Below are 20,903 nucleotides of genomic sequence, written 5' to 3'. Positions count from 1 at the left end.
TAACCCGCAGAAGTTAAAAGGCTTTTTTTTTTTTTTTTTTTTTGTTAGCTAACAATGGAAACTTTTTTTTTTTTAAGTGTTTCCCTCCCTCGGTCTTGCCAAGCAATAGAAAAAAAAAAAAAAAAAAGAAGAAAAGAAAAACTTGTTCCGCTGAGTTCAACCCCAGACAGGCTCACAACTTCCTTCCTGCTTTCCTCCCCCAAAGCCCCCGCCTTTCACCCTCCTCCCTCCTCCACCGCACCCCCCCCAACTTTTTTTTTTTTTTTTTTTAATCGCACATTGAACAAACACTGAAGTAGCCGGGAGCAGACAGACAGGGCTTCTATCTCCACCGCCTCGAAGGGCGTGCAGGGCCGGCCCCGCGTCGCCACCGCCGGGTCGCCCGGCCCCAGATCCGGAGCGTTTCTCTTCCTTTCTTTCGCATTCTCCGTTTTTGTCTGCCGGAGCTCGGGGAGGAAATCATTTCTGAGCTTTTTAACTTTTAAAGCCATCTTGTTCCTGGGCCATGTAGCCTGCAACCGGACCCGGGAATCTGAGAAATTGCAGGTAAGTTTGGCGGCTTTTTTAATGGCTCTCGCCTCTGAACCCTCTTTCCACCCTCCCAGCTCTGGGGCGACTCTGAGCGTCCTGGGTTCTGAAAAAGCGCCGAGAGATGGGCTGGGGAGACCGGAGGAGGGGTTTTGATCAGGGAGGGTGGCGCGGAGTTGGGGCGCGGGGGACAGCAGGGAGAGGCGAGCCCGGCGTTTATCCTGCTCGCCTTCCAGGCCGCGCGCTCCAGGCGTCCCCAGGCGTCCCCAGGCGTCCCCAGGCTTGGGAGGCTCCGTGCGCAACGGGGGAGGCTGCCCGGGATGCGGAAAAGCCGTGCTGCCCCGGGGTTTCGATCTCCGGCCCCTGGGAGGTTTGCAGAGCCCGGGCTCCCGCGCGGCTGCAGCCACGCACACCCTGGAGTTCCTCCGAGGGAGCGCGGGTCCCGGAGCCCCGCGGAGACGCCGCGTCCTCCCGCACAGGGCGTGCGGAGGCTGACCCCGCGTCCTGGCGCGGGCACACACACGCCCCTCCGCAGGGGGCGACGGCAGGGGGGCGGCGAGTATTGGTTCCGGTACAGGGGCCGTGCAGCTCTTCGGCCCCGGGCGCGCGCAGGCGCGCCCACACTCACAAAACACACTTGTTTGGGGACAGGCGACAAAGCTGGTCCTGAAAAATGCCTCGGCTGCGGCCCCACCGCGCGCCCAGACGTTCGTAGGCCGAGGGACACAGCCCCAAGCCAGGGTCAGGAAGGTAAACGGCAGGCACGCGGGGGCCTCCCAGACCCGAGCGCAGACAGCGGCGGAGAGGAGGCAGGTCCCGCACAGGTTCCCTCCGAGTCGGTCCGGGGTGACCGGAGAGGGAGGAGCGGGGAGATCCTGACGTCCAGCGGCGGGGGAGGCCCCGTTATACCCAATATAACCTGTGTTTGCTCAGGCGGAAGACCCGGAGAGGGTGGATGGGTGTCCCCTCGGAGGCAGCCGCGCCCCGCTCGGAGCACTTAGGGACCAAGCAGTTGCTCACCGGCCCCTGCCCATCCTCGTGGCTCGGGAGACGAGCTTTAGAATTTGGGATTTGAAGGCACCTCCAAAGCAATAACAACCTAGGGTGAGGGGTGGGAGCGCACTCGTAAAAGGCACACCCACCGCAGCGGGGCCACGGACACCCCCAGGGCTTGTGTGCTCGCGCCGCCCCAGTAGGTGAGACGTCCAGCGGCGCCCGATCCCCCGACAGACTGGGGTTCCCCGGGTCGAGGGGTTCTCTCCGCGTTCCCCACACCCGCCCTATGGGGTCCTGACTTTCCTCCTTGTGTCTCCGCAGCGGTGCTGTTGTTTATGGAGCTTTGGGCGGGGGCTGAGCCCGCGGTCTTGCCCCTCGCCCGCCACCCAGGCCATGCCACTACGTCTGCGCGCGGAGCCGCGGCCGCCGGGCCTCCAGGGCTGAGCCGGGAGCCGCGGGAGCAGGAGGCACGGGCGGCGGAGCCGGAGCGGGAGCCGCGGCGGCGGCGGGCAGCGCGGGACCCAGTACTATGGCTGTGTACTGCTATGCACTCAACAGCCTGGTGATCATGAATAGCGCCAACCAGGTGAAGAGCGGCGGCGCCCCCCGGCCCAGCAGCAGCGAGACACCCCCGCCGCCGCCGGGGAGCGCCGTGTTGAGCCCCGGCAGCGTTTTCAGCCCCGGGAGAGACTCCTCTTTCCTCTTCCCCCCAACCGAGTCGCTGTCGCCCGAGGAGCCCGGGAGCCCCGGGAGCTGGAGGAGTGGCCGGCGCAGGCTGAATAGCAGCAGCGGCAGTGGCGGCAGCAGCAGCAGCGTGGGCAGCCCGAGTTGGGCGGGTCGCCTGAGAGGCGACGGGCAGCAGGTGGTGACCGCCCGCTCTCTCTCCCCTCCGGGGCCGGAGGAGGCCCAGAGGAAGCTGCGAATCCTGCAGCGCGAGCTGCAGAACGTGCAGGTGAACCAGAAAGTGGGCATGTTCGAGGCGCACATCCAGGCGCAGAGCTCCGCCATTCAAGCGCCCCGCAGCCCGCGTCTGGGCAGGGCGCGTTCGCCCTCCCCGTGCCCCTTCCGCAGCAGCAGTCAGCCCCCAGGAAGGGTCCTGGCTCCGAGCGAGGAACGGAGGACCAAGTCCTGGGGGGAGCAATGTCCAGAGACCTCAGAGGCCGACTTCAGGAGGAGCGCGAGGGCGCCCAGCCTGAGCCTCTCCAAGGACAAAGAGGCAGCGGCACCTTTGCCCTGCCCGGCCTCCCCGTCGGGATCCCGGGCTCAGGGTGCAGCCTCGGTGAGAACTGAGAAGGGTGTTGTCCCTGCCAGACCCCACTGTGGCTCCCCCGTAGCTATGGACATTGACACAAGGGTCTCCTCTCTTTTGGAAACAAAGAGCTGCCGAGCTCCCTCGTTGGGACTGGTCGGAGCGAACTCCGTGGTGGTCACAGAAGTGGCAGCGAGAGCTACATCCACTGGGCCACACCATCCACACGGCCCTGCCCCCGTGGAGCTGTCTGAGAGGCCCCGGGAGCTTGGGGGGGTGCATCCCTGGTCACAGCCCCCGGCCCTGGTGGAGGGTAAGGGTCAGTCTCTGGGCCGTGAGACGAGCCCTGCCCCGGAGAGGGGTGGGCCTCGCGGTGGAGAGCCCCCTGGGAAGGTGGGGAAAGGAAACCCGCCCTGTGGCATGCCCGGCTCCAGGGAGCCTGAAGCCGGGGAGCCTGAAGCCTGCAAAAGGCCAGAGGAGAGGACTGTGGACGCGCAAAGCTCGGAGCCCTCTGAGGCCCCCAGCTGGTTCAGGCCGTCAGGAGACCTGGGCTGGGTAGGACCTGAGGTGACCCAGAGTGGGGCGCCAGTGGCCCCGGAGCCTCCGCAGCGTTCCCACAAAGTGGATGAAGGGTCTGCGACGCTGGGCTTGGGAGGGGGCAGCCGCTCAGCCCAGCCAGGCACGGGGAAGGGGGAGCACGGAATCCCCGCGGGGGAAACGCTGGAACCTTTGCCCTGTTGGGAAGCAGCAAAAGATGTGAAAGAACCTCAGTGCCTTCCTGGGGACAGGGTGGGTGTACAGCCTGGGAGCTCCAGGGCATGGCTGGACCCCATGGAGGAAGCCCGTCTGGCCTGGACGTGTGGCACTGGGGTACAATCCCAGGGGACTTGGGGAAGCCCACCGCGGGACAGAGCCACCCACTCCAGCCCAGAGCTGCTCTCCCCAGATCAGAAGGACAAGGCTTTCCCGAGGGAGGCCTGCAGCCCCAGCAATATACCTGCCGTCATCATTACAGACATGGGTGCCCAGGAGGATGGGGTCTTGGAGGAGGCACAGGGCAGCCCCCTGGGCATCCTGCCCCTGAGGAAACTGTCTTCTTCCTCTGCCTCCTCCACTGGCTTCTCCTCCTCCTATGAGGACTCCGAGGAGGACATCTCCAGCGACCCTGAGCGCTGCCTGGACCCCAACTCCGCCTTCCTGCATACCCTGGACCAGCAGAAGCCCAGAGTGGTAAGTCTTGCCCTGAGCTTTTCTAGAACTTGAGCTGCTTTCATGCCCTATGTGTCCACCCTGTTTCTCTGACTTTCTACCGAGTCATGACGACTCTTGCCGGGACCCTGGGGCAGTCACAACTTACTCTTCTCTCCAGGTGTGTGTTTGCTGGGCAGGTACTTAGACACTGAACATGCACTTTGTAGCTATTTCCGTATACATCTTAAAAAACAGCTTTCATGGTACCTTTCTGGTAAGTCACCAGTCACTTCTTAGGAAGATAATCTTCACGAATGTTACCAAAATCTTCCTGATTAGTCCCCAGAGATAGTGAACAGAGCTGCTAAGTGTAGCTTTTGTCAGATCAGGTGAACCACTTAATGCTGTGGTTCTTTTAGACAGAGGAAAACTGACAAGGACATGATTGAATTAACTCAGCCTCTCTGCTTAGAGGCCAGGAAAATGAGTGATGTAATTCTATGACAGGGCCCTGAAACCTGTAGATGGGGTTGTGGCAGGTCTATTGGGCGAATAACCACTTAGCCTCAGTAAGTTAAGTTAGGACATTGGGCATAACTAAGATACAGTTCGTTGTATCAATTAAAATGAAAACCATGCTTTGCATTTCTCTAATCGCAGAATGTTATATTAGGTCAAATTGCCTGAGATAGGGTAGACCCCACCTAATGGATATGCTTATTGACTGGTCCAGGTGATCACCCTACTGACATCTTGTTCTGGCTGTGACTGTAGACAGGAGTTTATTTCTGTTGTGGCTCATGTCAGTCCTCGGCCGTTTTCACTCCTAGGATGATCAGAGTGTCTTTACGGAAGACGTAAGAGTTGAAGCTAGCACTTCTGAAAGGTCTGGACTTTCTCTCAGCTCTTCCAGAGTGTGGGGAATTTCCCGTGCAAGGGGTTCTTGTGCTACCTTGGGAAAGTCTGCATTTTAGTGTAGTAGGTAGCCTTCCGATTTCATCTTGAATATCCAGTACTATTCGTTGTACCTTTATGACTTAAACCACAGCAACTGAGAACTTTATATTTCTACTCTGAATCCTTGTCTAAGGTATTTTGGACCTCAAAGCAATGTTTCTCTTTCATTCCCACTTTAAAAATCGCAATCCGGATTTTTGAAGCCTAGGCATTTCTTTTCATGAAACTGCGCTTTCTGTTGATGATCTGGCCCCAGTCAGCCTGGCATTCTGTGGCCAGGACAGGGCCTCAGGCATGGGCGCACCACCTGTGGAGGACAGACAGTCAACCTGGAAGGGGGGGTGGAAAGTGCTTCTCACTGAAGAGGGGGCCCAGCTTCCTCTGCCTTCTTGCCTATAATTAAAGGTAAAAAACTGGTGTTCTGTTTACTCCTCCCATTTGCTTTTTAAACCCTGAAGCATCGCTGGCACAGCCAAGGTGCTTCAACTTGTTCTCCAACTTTCCATTCGCCCTTTCTAGTGGCGAATTCGCAGCTCCTATTGGCTGGCTCTCAAAACAGTTTCTGCGTCTCGATGTTTGAAAGGGGCTCTTGCCTGGGAGTGAATTAAAGGGGAGATAAGTAATGACAGGAGATGCTTGTTGTTTTTTTCATATGCCAGAGGGGAGCTGACTGAGAAACCAGAGGGCTGAGTGGTGGTTTTAAAGTAGCTAACAGGTCCAGAGGTAGAACTGAGGCCTGCCTTTTTGTCCAGCCTCCTTCCCACCTTTAAACAGGTTTCCCTGGGTGTCTGGCCAGGGAAGAGTCCCCTGCCAGCTTTGCTCTCTGAATCACATGAGGCTGACGCTGAGTGTGTGTGGAGGGGAGGGTGGGTAACCAACTGGAAATTATGGGATCCTAGGGACTTTTGAGCTTTTGGTTGAGTGTTTGCATGATAAGCGAAGTTTTCTTTTGTTACGGTGAAGATGTATTTGTGACACCGTAACATCTGTTCATTGGGTCAAAAATCCCTTGATTACCCGGTATTGATATTTTGTCTGCAGAAAGCCAGACATCTTGATTGGCTGGGCCTTTTGGCTGGGCTTTTCAGCGTTTAATAGATAAAACCTGAGCCAGCTCTGTCTGAGTCGCTACAGTACCAACGCCCTGCCCTGTTCTCGTCTCTGGCCTTTGCCGCTTGTTTTTATATTGCACTCCAGGTGCACACACGCTCACACTCACACACCCTCACACGTGCTCACATTCACTCACACCTCGCACTGGTATACACACATACTCGTACACATGTTTGAAACTGCAGGTTCAGCCTTCCAGCCTCAGGCCCTCAGGGGTTTTGCTGCTGCTCTGCCTTTCCCCAGAGTTAAACCTTCTGTGCCTGGGCGGCCTGTGTTGCGGGGAATGGCCTTGTGATGCTGTGTGACGCTGTGTGACGCTGTGTGACGCTGTGTGATGCTGTGTGCAGGCGGAGGGGACAGCCCAGAGGAGCCTGAAGCCCTGCTGCTTTGCCAGCTCTCCTGCTGTCGGGGCTCCCTGCAGCTCTTCCCTGTTGGAAGTCTCAGAGCCGGTGTGACGGGGAGTACAGAGGACCTCCCTATAGTTCAATACACAGTGAAAAGCAAGTCATTTGGAAATGCACTCTGCAAATTACTTCACCATTTAGATTATGCAAATTAGCAAAGGCCTTTTTACTGGAAGGGAATGCAGTGAGAAGGCCCGCTCTCCTCATTTGCTTCCATGGGAAGGAGCTACAGACTTCTCAAAAACATGCAAAGTGCTCTAGGCCTTCTGATGAGCCGGACAGATGCGTCTGTCCCCCAAATAGAACTTTCCAAGTTTTTGCATCTGATGTCTGTTTATAAAAGATCGGTCACTTGAAATTTGCTCGGGAGAAATTGTATTACGTGCCTTGTGTTCAGTGGCTCAAATTCGGGCACATTTTTTCTTCCCCGGGATCTGAATAGAAGTGCGTTGCACTGAGCAAGGGTGCTGTTCTCTCTTCTGTTCTCTACAATAACAAAATTAGACTCGATCCCCGAGTGTGCGTGCGGGGTGCAGCCAATCGATGTGTCTCTCTCACATCAATGTTTCTCTCTCTCTCCCCCTTCCACTCTCTCTGAAAAGCAATGGCAAATAAAATAAAATAACTCAGAATTAATCAGCAGTTCTTTACTTTCCTCTATTAGTCCATTTAAGAGTATCTGAGCTATTGAAACTTAAAGTATCATAGTAAAATATGTGTGCATATTACTTTTTAAAGTAGATTTTAGTGAGTTACTCCAAAGTATCAATTATAGGTACAGAACACAAAATAAAACGTTGGCCTGGTTACCTTCGGGGCGGGGGGCAGGGAGGGAGGTGTGTATATAAAGAAGGGTAGTACAAAATTGTTGGTTTCTTGGTGCTTACTACTTTTTAAGGACCATTGAAGATTTGTTTCTTTCGCTTTTTTTTTTTTTTTGTATTGACTAGTTTTGTTGTCTCTTTATTTTTCAGTTACAATCGACATATACAACATTAGTTTTAGGGGCACAACATAATGATTAGACGTTTCTGTAACTTACACAGTGATCACCCCAATAAGTCTAGCACCGTCTTTGTTGAGTGAATGACTAACTCATACATAGATTTAAAAAATTCAAACAGTTTATAAGGGTTCTATGTGGTTTTGAAATGTATAAAATTTTTATTTGTGGGCAAACCAAATTAAAATTTCAAAGCCTTAGAGGATTACTTTTAAAAAATGAATTGAGTGTTGAGTATTTTGAAGTAGAAAATTCTTTTCTGCATGAGAATGTTGAAGGCCCAGATCTTGAGTTGGGGGGATCATCTTGAGTCTGGTTGCGCAGTTTTGAGATGGGGCCCCCTCCTTCTCTGTCGGGTACACGGAGAGGATCTTTCTGGCAAGGCCTCAGCACCTTTCAGATCTAGGAGGACCCTGAGTCATTTATGTGAGGTTCTGGGTGTTACTCTGATCTATTTTAGATACAAAGGGACCCAAGGACACACTCTTGGGCTCCTATATCTGACTTAGTTCCTTCTTTTAAAATGTACCTGTTGCATGAGGAGATCTCATGGAGTCTGTGAAGTTCTCTCTGTGACTGTATAATTCTAGGCATTCAATTTAAAACTTAGTGTATGTGACACTTCAGGGTGTCTGGAAGTGTGACAAGATTCCTTTGGTGTAGACCTTAGGTACACGGGCCAAAACTGGACACATTTAATTTTGTGCTTTTACTTTAGACCATTTAATTGATCGGTCTCTCTTCTCTCTCTTTACTGGAAGACTGGTTCTTTGTAATTTCACGTTGAAAAAAGCATCATCAAAATAAAGCGTCAGCGTGATCCCCAAGTTTCTCATTAATCATTAGACTGATATTAGAGGCTGTGCTGGTAGGATGCCAGGACATTAACCTGAAAAGTGAAAAAAGCTGATATCTGAGAGCTTTGGCCTCCTCGGATATTTCAGTTTGGAAACTGAGGCTTTGCCTATACAGAACCAAAACATCACTTCAAAAAAGTCTTTTTTTTTAATCAAAGATAAAAGTAATTAAGCCAGCTGAAAATTCTTTCAAGTAAAGGGGGGCGTATAGGGAGAAAAAGAGATTGATGTTTAGGCATTGCAAAAACACAGCCCAGGATTCATCTAGCCTTTAGGTTGTATAAGAAGAACATATTAAACCAGTCAGTTGCTGCCTTGAGAAAAATGTATTTCAGGTGGAAGATCCTTTTCAGGACCGTTGTTTTTAAGTGCTGAATTGCTGTGGAGTCACGTTTGTGATTTTGTTGGCACATACCTGTCACGTGTAGTTACAGATTAGATTAGTTCTGTGTAGTTTATTTATATTCCTAGGAGCATTGATAACATTGTTTAGGCTTATTTTATTTTGTCAGGTTTTGACTTTGTTATCTAAAGATAGAATTTAAAAATACTTAATGGAAAGAATTTTATATCTTGATAGAGAAAACATTGTAGACTTCAGGTAATCGGCAGGAACCTGAATGAACTCAGAAACTCTTCTAAATCCTGTTGTGGTTATTATATTTTCAACATAGAAGGTTCTATGGGTTTTGATAGGAGACAAGACCTAGGTTGTTATGCATGTTGAGCCCTCAAATCCGTAACCAGTATGCCTTGCAATGTTTTTTTCCTGACTAGGTAGAATTGGCACAGCTGTAATTTTCATGATTCAGGGGAGCTCATTGTTTACAAAATTTCAACAAACCCAACTGAGAATTCTTTGGAAATATGAAAAGCCCTTTATTTAATATCAAGTACCATTTTGTTATCTGGGTGTTTGGGATTTTATATGTCCAGGTCTTCCAAGGGTGGTGGTGTTATAAGTAGTCTCAGCATCATGGAGCAGAAACACCCAGAATTGCAGCTTTCCCTCGGACTGATGGGTCCACTCTTCCTGGCTGTGGAGACTATCTTGAGGTCTGGAAGGGTCCACCGATCTGGTCACATGACTCTAGAATCAAACTCGACTTGCTATAGTTCTGCCACCAACCTTGAGTCTCATGGTGGTCCTTCCAGACAACTGGTCATTCATTTTTCCAGGGGTGGATTGTTCTTCTAAAGACAATTCAAGTCTCCTTGGCTGAAAGGCACTATAAATATGTATGACCTCATTAGGCAGTTAGGCCTCTGTTTTTGCTATTAAAAAAAAAACCAAAAACTTTTCTATAGCTTATATACTTAACATAATGTAAATGAAGTATTCAGTATAGTTACAGGACCCACACTGATGTTCTTCTTTTCACTTAAAAAACTTCATTCATTGATTAACCCCTTACTTGGGAGATCTACCGTGGCTTGAAACATAGTACATGTTTTTAAAACATTTGCGAAAGGAATGGGTGAATGAATGAATGAATGAAGGAATAGATGAGAGGCAATAGCTCATTACCTGTGCATAGAAGAAATGTTGAACCATCTGGCAGATGAAGAACAGAGAAAGCGGGGGGGGAAACTAAAGGCAAGCTTATTCCTGTCACCTTGACCCATAGGAGTAAGGAGTAAGGCTGGCCTTACCTTCCTTCTAGACTGTTTCCTGGTATAGTTTTCTTTTGCTCAGTTGCTGGGTTGGGGATTATTTAAGGCTGGAAATCAGAGAGACACATGGGTGAATAGCTTGCAGCAGAAGTCCACACTGTATACAGGCCTCAAGGAGTAAAGTCAATGATGACACCTTTTTGCAGAGTTTTTATAGGTAAGACCACTCCAATGGTTCGTACTGGAAGGCAGGGCCTTCCAAGCTTTCTCTGATGAGAAAGGACTTGTAGTCACCATCATCATCGTCATCATTTTACTGGTAAGCAACATGCAGGCTGTTGACTAACTTGTCTGGCATGTTGTTCAATTGTTAAAAACCTGATCTTTTTCCTCCGTTGAGCTTTATTTTATTGACGAGATCATTTAATGAAAATCCATTCAACAAAAGGCTGCTAGTCAATATGCACTACATTTTTTTATTTTCTGAAATTTTTATTTCTATTTTGCTCCCAACCAGCTGATAATCTTCACAAGTAACTAAAAAGTAGGAGCTACAGATAACAAACAGAATGAACCTCTACAGTTGATATTTATGTACTGCATTTTAACGGGGTGGTGGGAGAGCACATGGTTTTATTTCCCCATCTTGGAATATGTAAAAGAACTTTGCACTCAACCTGGGGTGGTAACGGTTAATTTTCGACTAAAGAGGATCCTCCCTCATGAAGTTCAGTATTATCCTGTTAATCTAGCATTTTACTTTTGTGGTAAGATTCTGGGTGGAAAGGGAAAATCAAGCGATACAGCATCTCAAACAAAGACATTAAGATTATTTCCGTTGACCTAGTGACTAAGATTAGGGTTTGCCTAACCCAGGAATGATAATATATATTAACAATGCAGGGTATTTTCCCATCTTGGCCAAGAAGAGCTCTTCCAAAAGGATGGTCCATTTGCTCACGTTCATAAAATTGGTTTTCATGCATCAGAGGGCAGAAATGAGGTACTTTTGCCTTTGTTTATTGGGGCATTGACAGTACTTTGTTTGGTTTTTTACCCCCCTTAAGGGATTCTCTGAATTCTGCAGCCCCCAATCCATTTAATCAGAATGAATAAACTGATTGTACTGTTGTCCAAGAAGAAGCTGTAATACATTTTATATTACCAGCACTTAATATTTTCAGACACTCTGGGGAGTGTTGAGCCTGCCACAGGGCAGAGGGATTTGGTTCCCTGGTGACTGGCCGTCCACCAGCCCAATCTGCAATCTCTCTTGGTATGCTGGGAGTTGGTAGGACCTGGGCAATTACAGGAGAGGTCACTGTACCCCCAGGCAGTTCCCAGCAAGTGTTTTTCCAATTTTGCTGACATTCTTTCCAGGCTCAGCACAATTTGTTTTCCCCTTCTCTATGGCAATTGATGACTGAGTGGTAGAATGTAATTCAGCAGGATCTCCTGTTAAGTGCTTCTTCCCCAGTGGTAGAGGAGCTGGGGTTTATCTTATCCCCTGCTCTGCAGGACTGTGTGCTCGTTTCTTCTTGCCAGTTAGCTCTCTCAAGAGTAGATGTAATAAAATATGCCTCAGAGCTGTGGGGAAAGGACTTGGGCTGGGGGTATGGTGAGGAACTTGGGAGTATCACTTCTGTAATCCTTATCTAACCTGAATCTATTAGCAGGAAACTGAAAGGGCCTGTGTAATACAATGAGATAAACAGTTTAATCTCTTAACAATGTCAAGTGGAAAATCCAACCGCAGCCAATAGCTTAAGAAATGGCTGGGAGGTTTTGTTGGGACAGCAAATCCTGAGACCCATTGGGTGCTGTGTGTTAGAGCTGGGAGGTTAGGAAGACAATGTTCGGGTTTGAGAAACTGCTGAAAACTCCTTACAGATAACAAAATTGGCTAATGCAGGGGACATTTTGAATGTGTTATAATTGATGGTTTAGTCTATGTGAGGCCATTGAAATCTTTCCATTCTCTTGCCATCATCAACATGGTCATCACGGCATTAAGTACTTATGAGTATTGAGCGTTTGGGTAACTCCAAGTAACTTAGGAGACTTGGGGCCTCCTCTGTGAACTTTGCTGGGCATACTCTAGGAGTGCAGTGAGCTGGGAAGACTAGTGACTCTCAGATTTGGCTTCTATGGGCTTTGGTTTCTTCATCTGTAAAGTGGGTATATTGCTGAAGTCTTCCTACTTCATGTGGTCTTCGTGAGTCTCAAATGAGATAGTCTTTGTAGAGTCATTTTGAGAGAGTGTGTATTCTTTCTGCCCAAATTAGTTTTAATTATGAGTTGCTTTGAGAGCTTTCCAAAGGAGAATGGAAAGGGACAAGCACTGTACTCACACAAGGTGGTCCCGCCTCTGTGTTGCTGAAAGAGAAATTGGTAAGAACTGTGTCAAAAACAATCGTTCTGTGCACAGCAGGGCCTGTTCTGACATGGACGTTGTAGTGTGGGTGGGAAGCAAGGGTGAGTAGACAGACATTCTGGATTCCATCCTGATTCCACTCCCGCGGCTCGGTATAACCTCCTCCTGCCTGAGTGACCATCTTGACCAATGTGGACTGTGGCCGAAGCTTCCTGCCCCTGTGGTTTGCTAACCTGTCGGTGGGAATGCAAATGATGGACAAGAGGGAAGAACGGAGCATGCAAGGGGGGAGTCAGATGTTTCTGGAACAGGCCTCTCAGCTCCTGAATAATTGAGAGGAGACTGCATTCCACCTACTGTTTGAGGACACTTAAAGGGAGCATTGATTCTTCCAATACCATGTGGTGGTTCTTTCTTCTGTATCCTGGGAAGTGAGAGAGCAATTCAGCAAAGTCTCGAGCTTTTAAAGCAGACGTGACAGTCAGCAAATATATACTGGGCACTTTCTAAATATGACTGGGCACCAGGCTAGACCCGGAAACCTCTGCACAGAACTGGACCTCTGTTCTGGTTGCCGCCCCCGTTGCAAAGCAGACTTGCACCCCCGTGGCTGCCCAAACAGCAGGCGTTTACCTACTGCCTCTGTCTGCACATACCTGTGCCGAAGAGAATGGCTTAATTGACGCTGTCCCTGTCCTTGGGGTTCTGCCCTCTAAGGAAAGCTGATGCCAACAGACATATCTGAGATTTGCAAAACTCAAGAACAAGTTGTATAGCCGTTAAACAAGCTCATGAAATATGAAATATGAGTTAATAATGGATTGGTGTCGGCCTGTGACACGTGGGAAGCTTTGGTGCGTGTTGTGGACCAGGGAAGAGGGAATTAAATTTGGGCAACAGCCATTGGAGAAGGAGCCTGAATAAAGGCCTTGAGGGATTTGCTCTCTGTTAGAAGTGGTCAAGCAAAGGGATTATTCTGGATCCTAAAACTCCAGGAGGTAGGAAAGAAAGAGGGTAACTCCCCGCATCACCCTCAAGCCTTTATGCCCTGCATTGAACTCCACACATATTGTGGCTCAGCTGACAAGGTTCAGCACTTGGCAGCAACATTGTCAATTTGCTGTTGTGAGGCTAAAATGGGGCCTCAGGAGATCCCCTACCCCCACCCCAGTTGACTAGAGGGACATGGTCAGGACAACTGGAGAAGGACTTCTGCTCAGTAGGTGTTCACTGGGCCTGAACTTATGGAAGGGAGGCGAGGATAAGTAGAGAGCCCTGATGTGGAGTCAGGACAGTCCTGGGTTTGAGTCTAAACTCTACCACTTGCTGACTGTGTTACCTTTCTGCCCTTCAGTTTCAATATCTGTAAAATGGGACTGATAATACCCCCTTAAGGTTGTGAGCCTTAAATGAGGTAATATGTGAGGTGCCTAGCACAGTGTCTGGGCATCCTAAATGCTCAATAAACAGTAACTAACCTACATAGACTTTAGAGGCAGCCCATAGCTGGGCCCACAATTTCCACCATTCTCTTTGTGTAGGTGATAGTGAAGGGTGTTACCCAAGGAATGAGTATGTGCCCTTCTTCCAGTTGAACAGGTGGGGCTTGGGGACTCTGACGCTGAGGTCCGTAGGAGGTGTGGGCTAGAGTAGGATCGTTCCGGTGAGCAAAGGAGTGAGATGGTCTGCCCGCTGGAGAGGGGGGCTGGGGCCAGCCAGACCTGAATTCACACCCTCTCTGGGTCCCAGAGCTTGGCAGGGATTCACCTCTGAGCCTGCGTTTCCTCAGCTTCAACATGAGGATAACGACCCTCTCTCCTGGGCTATTATGAAAATAAAATGAGATCATACAGCTCAAGTACCTGGCACAGAACCGGCGTGGATGGAGGGAGCCCCCTGTCCCAGCCCCTCCTTCCCTCTTCCCTGGTTGTGACACCAACTTGCCTTCATTGAATCACCTCATCCCAGCGCAGCTCCTTGTCCCCGATGAAGACAAAATAGGCAGCAGGATTTGTTTTTCCAAAGAAGTTTCTCAGTCTCAGGAGAGGCCCCACTTTGTTACCAGGGCTCAGAACTTGAAGTCTAAAAACAATCCACTGTATTCACTGCCGTGATGGGTGTCAGCTTACGCTCCCCCTCCCTGTACCCCTCACCCCCCTTTTCCCCAGCCTCTCTGGAGGTGGAAACTGGCTGAGGTCATCCAGACACAGAAAGCGCAGCTATGGGGGCCCTAGAAGGCTCCATCCCTTCTCTCCTCTCCCCTCACTCCTCTGCTTTCTTGGTGCATCTTTTAGAGTCACCATGACTCATAATTGAGAGAATGAAATATATATATATCACCACTACTCTGTGCAGCTGTGGCTCTCCTTGCCAGGGGGACTCTGAACATCTGTGTGACTGAATGACCTGCATCACATCACTTCCCTGCGCTGTATCTGGTGCAGCTGGGCACAAGTTTATTAACAGAATCTTTCTCCGGTTAAAGAGATGCTTTCTTTCATTGCACACCCCACTGAGGCCTTGAGGCCAGGCTGGAGGTCTCTGCAGCCCACTTTGCCCACCCCCACCTCCTCTCTCAGGTGCGCCCTGTGTCACAAGGCCGCTCTTTGCCGTTGTCCTGATGAGCTGCTGGGAGCCCAGGCAGGACTTGGCCCCCTGGACTGTTCCTTAAGGCCAGGATGGTGGATGGATGGCAGTGTGGAAGGAAAACCGGGCAGGTGGCCAGGCCCAGCTGGATTGTCCCCAAACATAGCAGCTCACTTTGGAGTCCCAGGAAGGCCCTGGAGCCCTGAGGTCTGACAGGAAGTGGGGCTGGGTGGTGACAGGTTCCCCCACAGCAGCTAGGCTGTTCCCCGGCCAGACATCAGCACAGTCTTGGGCACCCTGCCTGCCAATCACGGGCTTCTACTTTGCTGGACAGTTGATGTGTGATGTGGAAATCCCTCTTTCCTTCTTGGCTGTAAGACAGGGCGGGCAGCCTGCAGTGTTAACCCTTGGGGTTCACATCTTTCCTGCCTGCCTAGCCTTCGAGTGCCCTGAGATGGCCTTTAGGTGTCCAGGCACTGAGCAAAAGGCTCCTTCATGTGACGGTTTTGGGACAGGCACCCTTTTGGAGATCTGGCCTACACTAACATCTCCAAGCTCCAGCTTCCTCCTGTTCTTTGCAAGTATGGAGGGGATGACATCTGGGAGGAACAAAACCACCAAAAGAACTTGTTAGCATGTGGCAGCCTTGACCTCAAAGGCGGTCTGAACGGGGAGTGTGCAGGACAGTGACTCCGTTATTGCCCCAACCTGGAAATATATACAGGACGTAATTAGTTTCTATCCCAGTCTAAAGCCATAGGGAGCAGCGTCTGGACGCTGTTTACATTCGGTATCACACTGTACGTTAAATCAGCCGAGAGCCCCCTCCCACCTCCCTGCAGACCCCTGGCTCACACCGAGAAGCTGACAAAGTCCTGCAGGTCCAGAGATTCTTCCCGGCATCCTTTCTTTGGCCTTCTGGACTGGCCTAGATTTTCTGGCCTGTCACCATTGGCCTCAAATACCACATCCCCAGGGGAAGGCAGGAGAGTCTCACCCAGGAGTTACAGGGGCCCTCAGGGTGGATGTGGGTCAGCCTGGAGGGAGGTGCCCTGAATGTCCCAGGTGGCACATTGCTGGGGATTATTAGCCTGGCCTCCCAACAGCGGTTTATGGACATGGGAACTGATTTCAAGAACTTCAGAAAATAGTTCAGTATGACCCCTGTGACCAGGTTTTGTAAAAGAGATTGTGAGTCCTGAATCCAGGTTTTTAAAATTCCGTTGCACACGGGAAAGGATGGAGGGGACCTGGCTCATGGGTATTTCTTCTGACATTCACTGGGAGTTACAATGTCAACAGACATTCGGCATGCATTAACTGTGCTGCAGCTGTTAAAAAGGCCGAGCCGTCTTAGGCTGCACAGGAGTTATGATGTAATAGCAGGTATGGCTTCTAAAGTGTCTGATGTGTGTCACACGTGTGCCATAAATGACCTCATTTCATTATTTGCAAGGTGTATCTTACTTTCCTCCTCTTAGACGGGGCAGACTGAGGATCACAGATGAGGGTGCCTGTCCCAGGAGCACAGCTGGTCAGCGGTCAGGCTGGGATCCCTGCCCCTTCCTCTCTGCCACCCATCACCTGTCACCTGGACAGCAGAGGAAGGTGGCAGAGCTTTGTGCAGGGCGGACTGAGCTTAGTTCTGGGCTCCTGCATTAGGAGGATGGGCACTAATTGTATTGAAGGCCGAGGAAGATGGGCGGCTGGGGAGGGGTCTGAACCACAGCCTTGGAGATGGTTGAGGGAGTTAGGGTGGCTTGTTGCCTTGGACGTATTACTTCTGGGGGAGGCAGGGAATTGTCTTCACATAGTTGCCTCGGAGTAGCGTTTTAGTCTGGTCAAGATCAGTTTTCTATTCGCAAAACTAAAAGAGGATTTTTTTTCCTTCTAAATGAATGGGCCTTTGTACAAACCACAGACTCAGGAGATGGAACCACAGCGAAGTGAGCTTCTGGAGCTGCCTGGCGGCCCCCAGGCCTGGTGGAGAGGAAAGTGGAGAACTCCTAACCCAAAAGGGCAACGAAAAGTTTTAAAGCTCCTTACCGCTGCCACAGAGCTGGGCAGTGAGCCCGGGACAGTGGAGAGAGGGGAGGGCATTCAGCCACGTGTTCCGAAGCCCCCGGGCCCTGGGGACTCTGCCTGCCTCCTCCTGCAGGGAGGGGGAGGTCGGTGCCTGCAGGCCAGGGCTTCTCAGCAGGTAGAGAGCACAGGTCTGTACCTGTCCAGCTTCCTCAGGCCACCCGGAGAGAGCATCTGGGCCTCTTCACTCTTTGGGGCTCCCTGGGTGGGTTATTTTGCACAGTCCTGGGGCACTCTGGACCCTTTTAAATGATGCAGGTGGATTTCCATGTTAGACATAACATTAGCACCTGAATTGGAATTGAGTGCATCGAATTGCACTACCTGCCTCCAGTTAAATTACTGAAGTCAGTTACCTGACTTCAGTTAAATTAGAGACACTGGATGCACAAAGGGAGAAAGTTTATTGCGAGGGGCAGGTGCCCAGGAGGCCCAGGCTTTCAATAGATGGTGGTCTCCCGGTTCTTTATCTACAGGAATAACCTTTCTCTGCGCAGCTTTGGTGGGCAGAGGTGAGACTAAAGGGTGTGAACGCTGAGAATGGTGCCTCTTTAGAGGGGAGCACAGCAGTGTCACCACACAAAGGTGGCCTCCATGTGGGTACTGTGGAGGTGCCACATGGGGCAGTGATCAACCCATCATGGGGCCAAGTCAGAGAAATGACCACCCCACTCTCAGGGATTCCTTAACTTGAAATTGAATCACTCACCCATGGCCTTGTCTTCTGAGACTCTGATTAAACTGTCACTTTTAGGAGGGGACATCTGTGTTGTTTCTGTGGGACCATAAGCTTGCATTTCTTGGTTCTAAATGGCCAGGAATGCAATTGCTGGGTCCCGCTGCGTATTTATTTGTTTTGTGAAAAAACTGCCAAACCGTTTCCAAAGCGACTGCACCGTTGTGCGTTCCCCCCAGCAGCGTCTGAGCGATCGGCTTCTCTGCAGCCCTGCCAGCACCGGGGGGGGGGGGGGGGGGGGACACGACACTATTTTTTTATTTCAGCCACTCTGATAGTTACACAGGGCTGTCTAGTTGTGGTTTTAATTTGTTTTCCCCTAATGGTGTTGAGCATCTTTTCGTGTGTTTATTTGCCATCTGTGTATCCACTTCAATGAAGTGATCTGACTTAAAAAAATAATTTCACAGAGGTGCTGTGAGAATGTGGGCAGGCGTCAAAAAGCTTGGGCGTTAACCCTCCACCCCCCACCCCTACTTCCACCCCTGTGTGAGCTGTGTTCTCAAGGCCTCAGGTGAGGGTGCTTGGTCACCTCTGGGGTCCCTTCCTGCCCCAACCCTCTCTCACTCCTAAATAGAGTGGTGACCCAGAGCAGCCTCCCCCAGGCTGGGCTCCCACCCCCGCACACACATCATCCCCCTCTCCCCCCCCCTCGGCCCAGCTCTGTCTCCACAGGATCCCACCAAAGCTGACTCACAGGTGCTGTATTTAAGGAAAGTTGTCTATGGATTGTTGGGCCTGGACATAAACAGAAAAACAAAGGAACAAATGTAGAGTGTCTCCCTGCCACCTCCCTGGCTTCCCCCCGGGCCTCCCTGAAAGGCTGTGACCAGGACCAGGCCCCCTCTCTGCAGGGCTCCTTCCCACTTCCCTCTGAGAGTGTCTCTAGCTGGGTATAATTTAAAACTAAGAACAGTATTGAGTGAGGGAATTTTTCTCTTTAAGACTGAATCGCACCCTTTCACCCTAGGCTGCTTGGCAGTGCTGTTGATTTTTTATTATTTTTCATTTTTTTGCCTTTTGCCTCAGGAGGGGCAGCAGGAAGCAGTCCTGAGTGTTCCTGGGATTGTTCCAGTTTCAGAACCTGCTGGAGGGTTTGGGGTCCACGGGGAAGCAGGGTCGATGTCATCTGCTTAAGAGTGTGTTTATTTTGTTTTCCTGCCTGGTGATGTGCAGGGGTTTCACAGTGCGTGGAATAAGCATCCTTGGTCTTCACTTCAGTGAGTCATCAGAAATGAAAAGGCATGGCTGTTTCTTCCTTGGCATAATGCAGTATAATATTTGCAAAATCTCCTTTGATGCATTTGTACAGACAATCTATCACAAAGAAGGAATTGTTTTCTTTGTGGGCTTGGAGGGTTTTTGGGAAATGGGCAGAGGAGTTTTTACGTGTTTCCCTGAGCCAGATAGTAGAGACAGACTCGTGAAGGTGGATGGCCACAGGCTTTCCACACAGTCCCTGTGGGCCGTTAGAATATTCCAGCACATTTTAATGGTCCTTTGATTCAGCCCAAGACCCAAGATGTAGCTAAATCACATGATGGATTTGATTAGAATATTTTTCTTCCTTGGTCACTTTTTGAAAACCTACGTTTGATTCTGGTTTGAACTTGTTCAGTAGACTTAAAAGAAGAAAAAAAAACACCTCCTGTTACATTCCTGGTTTCAATTAAAATTTGATATTTGTACTTGGTTTGGGGTTGAATAAATAAAGTGTATTAGGGCCATTGGTGAGCAGTTCATTTTAATTCAAGTCATTTCCCCAGATAGCATCACTGTTATGAAATTTATTTCCCATGAACTTGCATTCTTGCAGGATGGTGTGTGTGCTGATCTCGTTTCTTAAATATTCTGGTTGGCCAAGAGTTACTATACTTGTATTTGCCATGAACTAGAAGTAATAAAATACTTTACACTAAAACTAGCAGAGATTTTGCTAAATGCACAAACTTTGTCTTTCTGGGACCAGGCAGAGGGTTTTATTTACTATTTGTAACTAGCTAGCTTTTGGGAAACAGTGAGCTCCTTTCTCAGACTGTCCACAAATTTTTATTGTGTGCTGACTGCATCGAAGTTAAGCTGGCAGGTAGGGTTCTGTATATAAGTAAAGCTTTGTCCCTACCTTCTAGGAATTTTCACTTCAATAGAGGCGGCAGATTACAATGTCTGACATCTATTACACATTTATTATGTAGTAGGCATTGAATGAAGAATTAAGTGACATGCCTAAAATACCAGTAATAGAAGACTTAGAACAGGAATCCAGGCATTCTTTCTCTAGAATAGCGTTTCTCAACTTTGGCATTATTGACATTTAGGACCAGATAATTTTTTGTTTTGTTTTGCGGGGCTGTTCTGTATGCTAGAGGATGTTTAGCAGCATCCTTGGTCCAGTAGCACCTCCCCACAGTTGTTAACAACCAAATGACAACCAAAAATGTCTTCAGACATTGCCAAATACCCCCCGGTTAAAAACCATTGCTCTAGAGCATGTCCCATAACCACTGCTCATCCTGGTTTCCCAGGTAGTAAGTGCTGTAGCTCAGTGTCTGTGTGCTTAGGGTGATAAGTCCACCCAAGTCCTGATGGAAGCAGAGGACAGTTGCCACTCTATCTGGGATTGTTAGGGAGAAAAAGCTCAGAAATGGTGCTGTTTGGGTTGATTTGGAAGGAATTCACTTACCTAGACAGAGAAAGGGGAAGCATATTCGGAGGGAAAGGACCCACATGCACAAAAGCATGAAAGCAGGAGAAAACGGCAGGTTTAAGGGATGTCAGTTTATTATGGGCCCTTCACTTCCCTCTTTCTTGCTGTTTTCTTGTTTCCTCCTTTCAATCAGCAAGGCAGGTTCACAGTAGCCATAGGATTCTTACTTTCAGTCAAAGGTGTTATATTAGTCAGGATGGGCTAGAATATGTTGCAGTAACAAACAACCCCACAATCAGCGACTTATTTCTTGCCCGTGTTACATACCTGATCTGGGTCGGCCATGGCCTCTGCTACATATTGTCCTTACCCTATGACCCAGGCTGATGGCGCAGCCACTATCTGGAGCATTGCTGGTCACCATGGCAGAGGGAGCAGGAGTATGGCAAATCACATACTGGCTTGTAAAGCTTCAGCCAGAGAAGTAGCATGAATCACTCCTGCTCATATAATGTTCTCCTCTAACTTTAAGGGGGAAGGGGAATGGGGTCCTACCATGTGCCCGG

The 20,903-nt window shown here is 49.7% G+C and overlaps 1 protein-coding gene across 2 annotated transcripts in view; it reads left to right on the top strand.

Moving 5' to 3' along the window:
• The first annotated feature begins 272 nt into the window (after positions 1 to 272).
• The window catches only part of ITPKB (inositol-trisphosphate 3-kinase B), an 89,892-nt gene continuing 69,261 nt past the window's right edge, over positions 273 to 20,903 (top strand). Inside the window, exons 1-2 of one of the 2 annotated variants that reach the window (XM_081123998.1) lie at positions 273 to 546; positions 1,846 to 4,003. In XM_081123998.1, the coding sequence (XP_080980124.1) occupies positions 2,054 to 4,003 (1,950 nt within the window). In that variant the 5' untranslated portion in view covers positions 273 to 546; positions 1,846 to 2,053. Of the gene's footprint in view, positions 547 to 1,163; positions 1,279 to 1,845; positions 4,004 to 20,903 lie in introns of those variants that run through there. The other variant, XM_081123999.1, reaches the window with a different exon arrangement.

The sequence above is a fragment of the Miniopterus schreibersii genome (assembly GCF_964146895.1).
Source record: "Miniopterus schreibersii genome assembly, chromosome: 21".
In the NCBI taxonomy this organism is placed as follows: Eukaryota; Metazoa; Chordata; class Mammalia; order Chiroptera; family Miniopteridae; genus Miniopterus; species Miniopterus schreibersii.
This window is presented reverse-complemented; position numbering and strand designations above follow the sequence as displayed.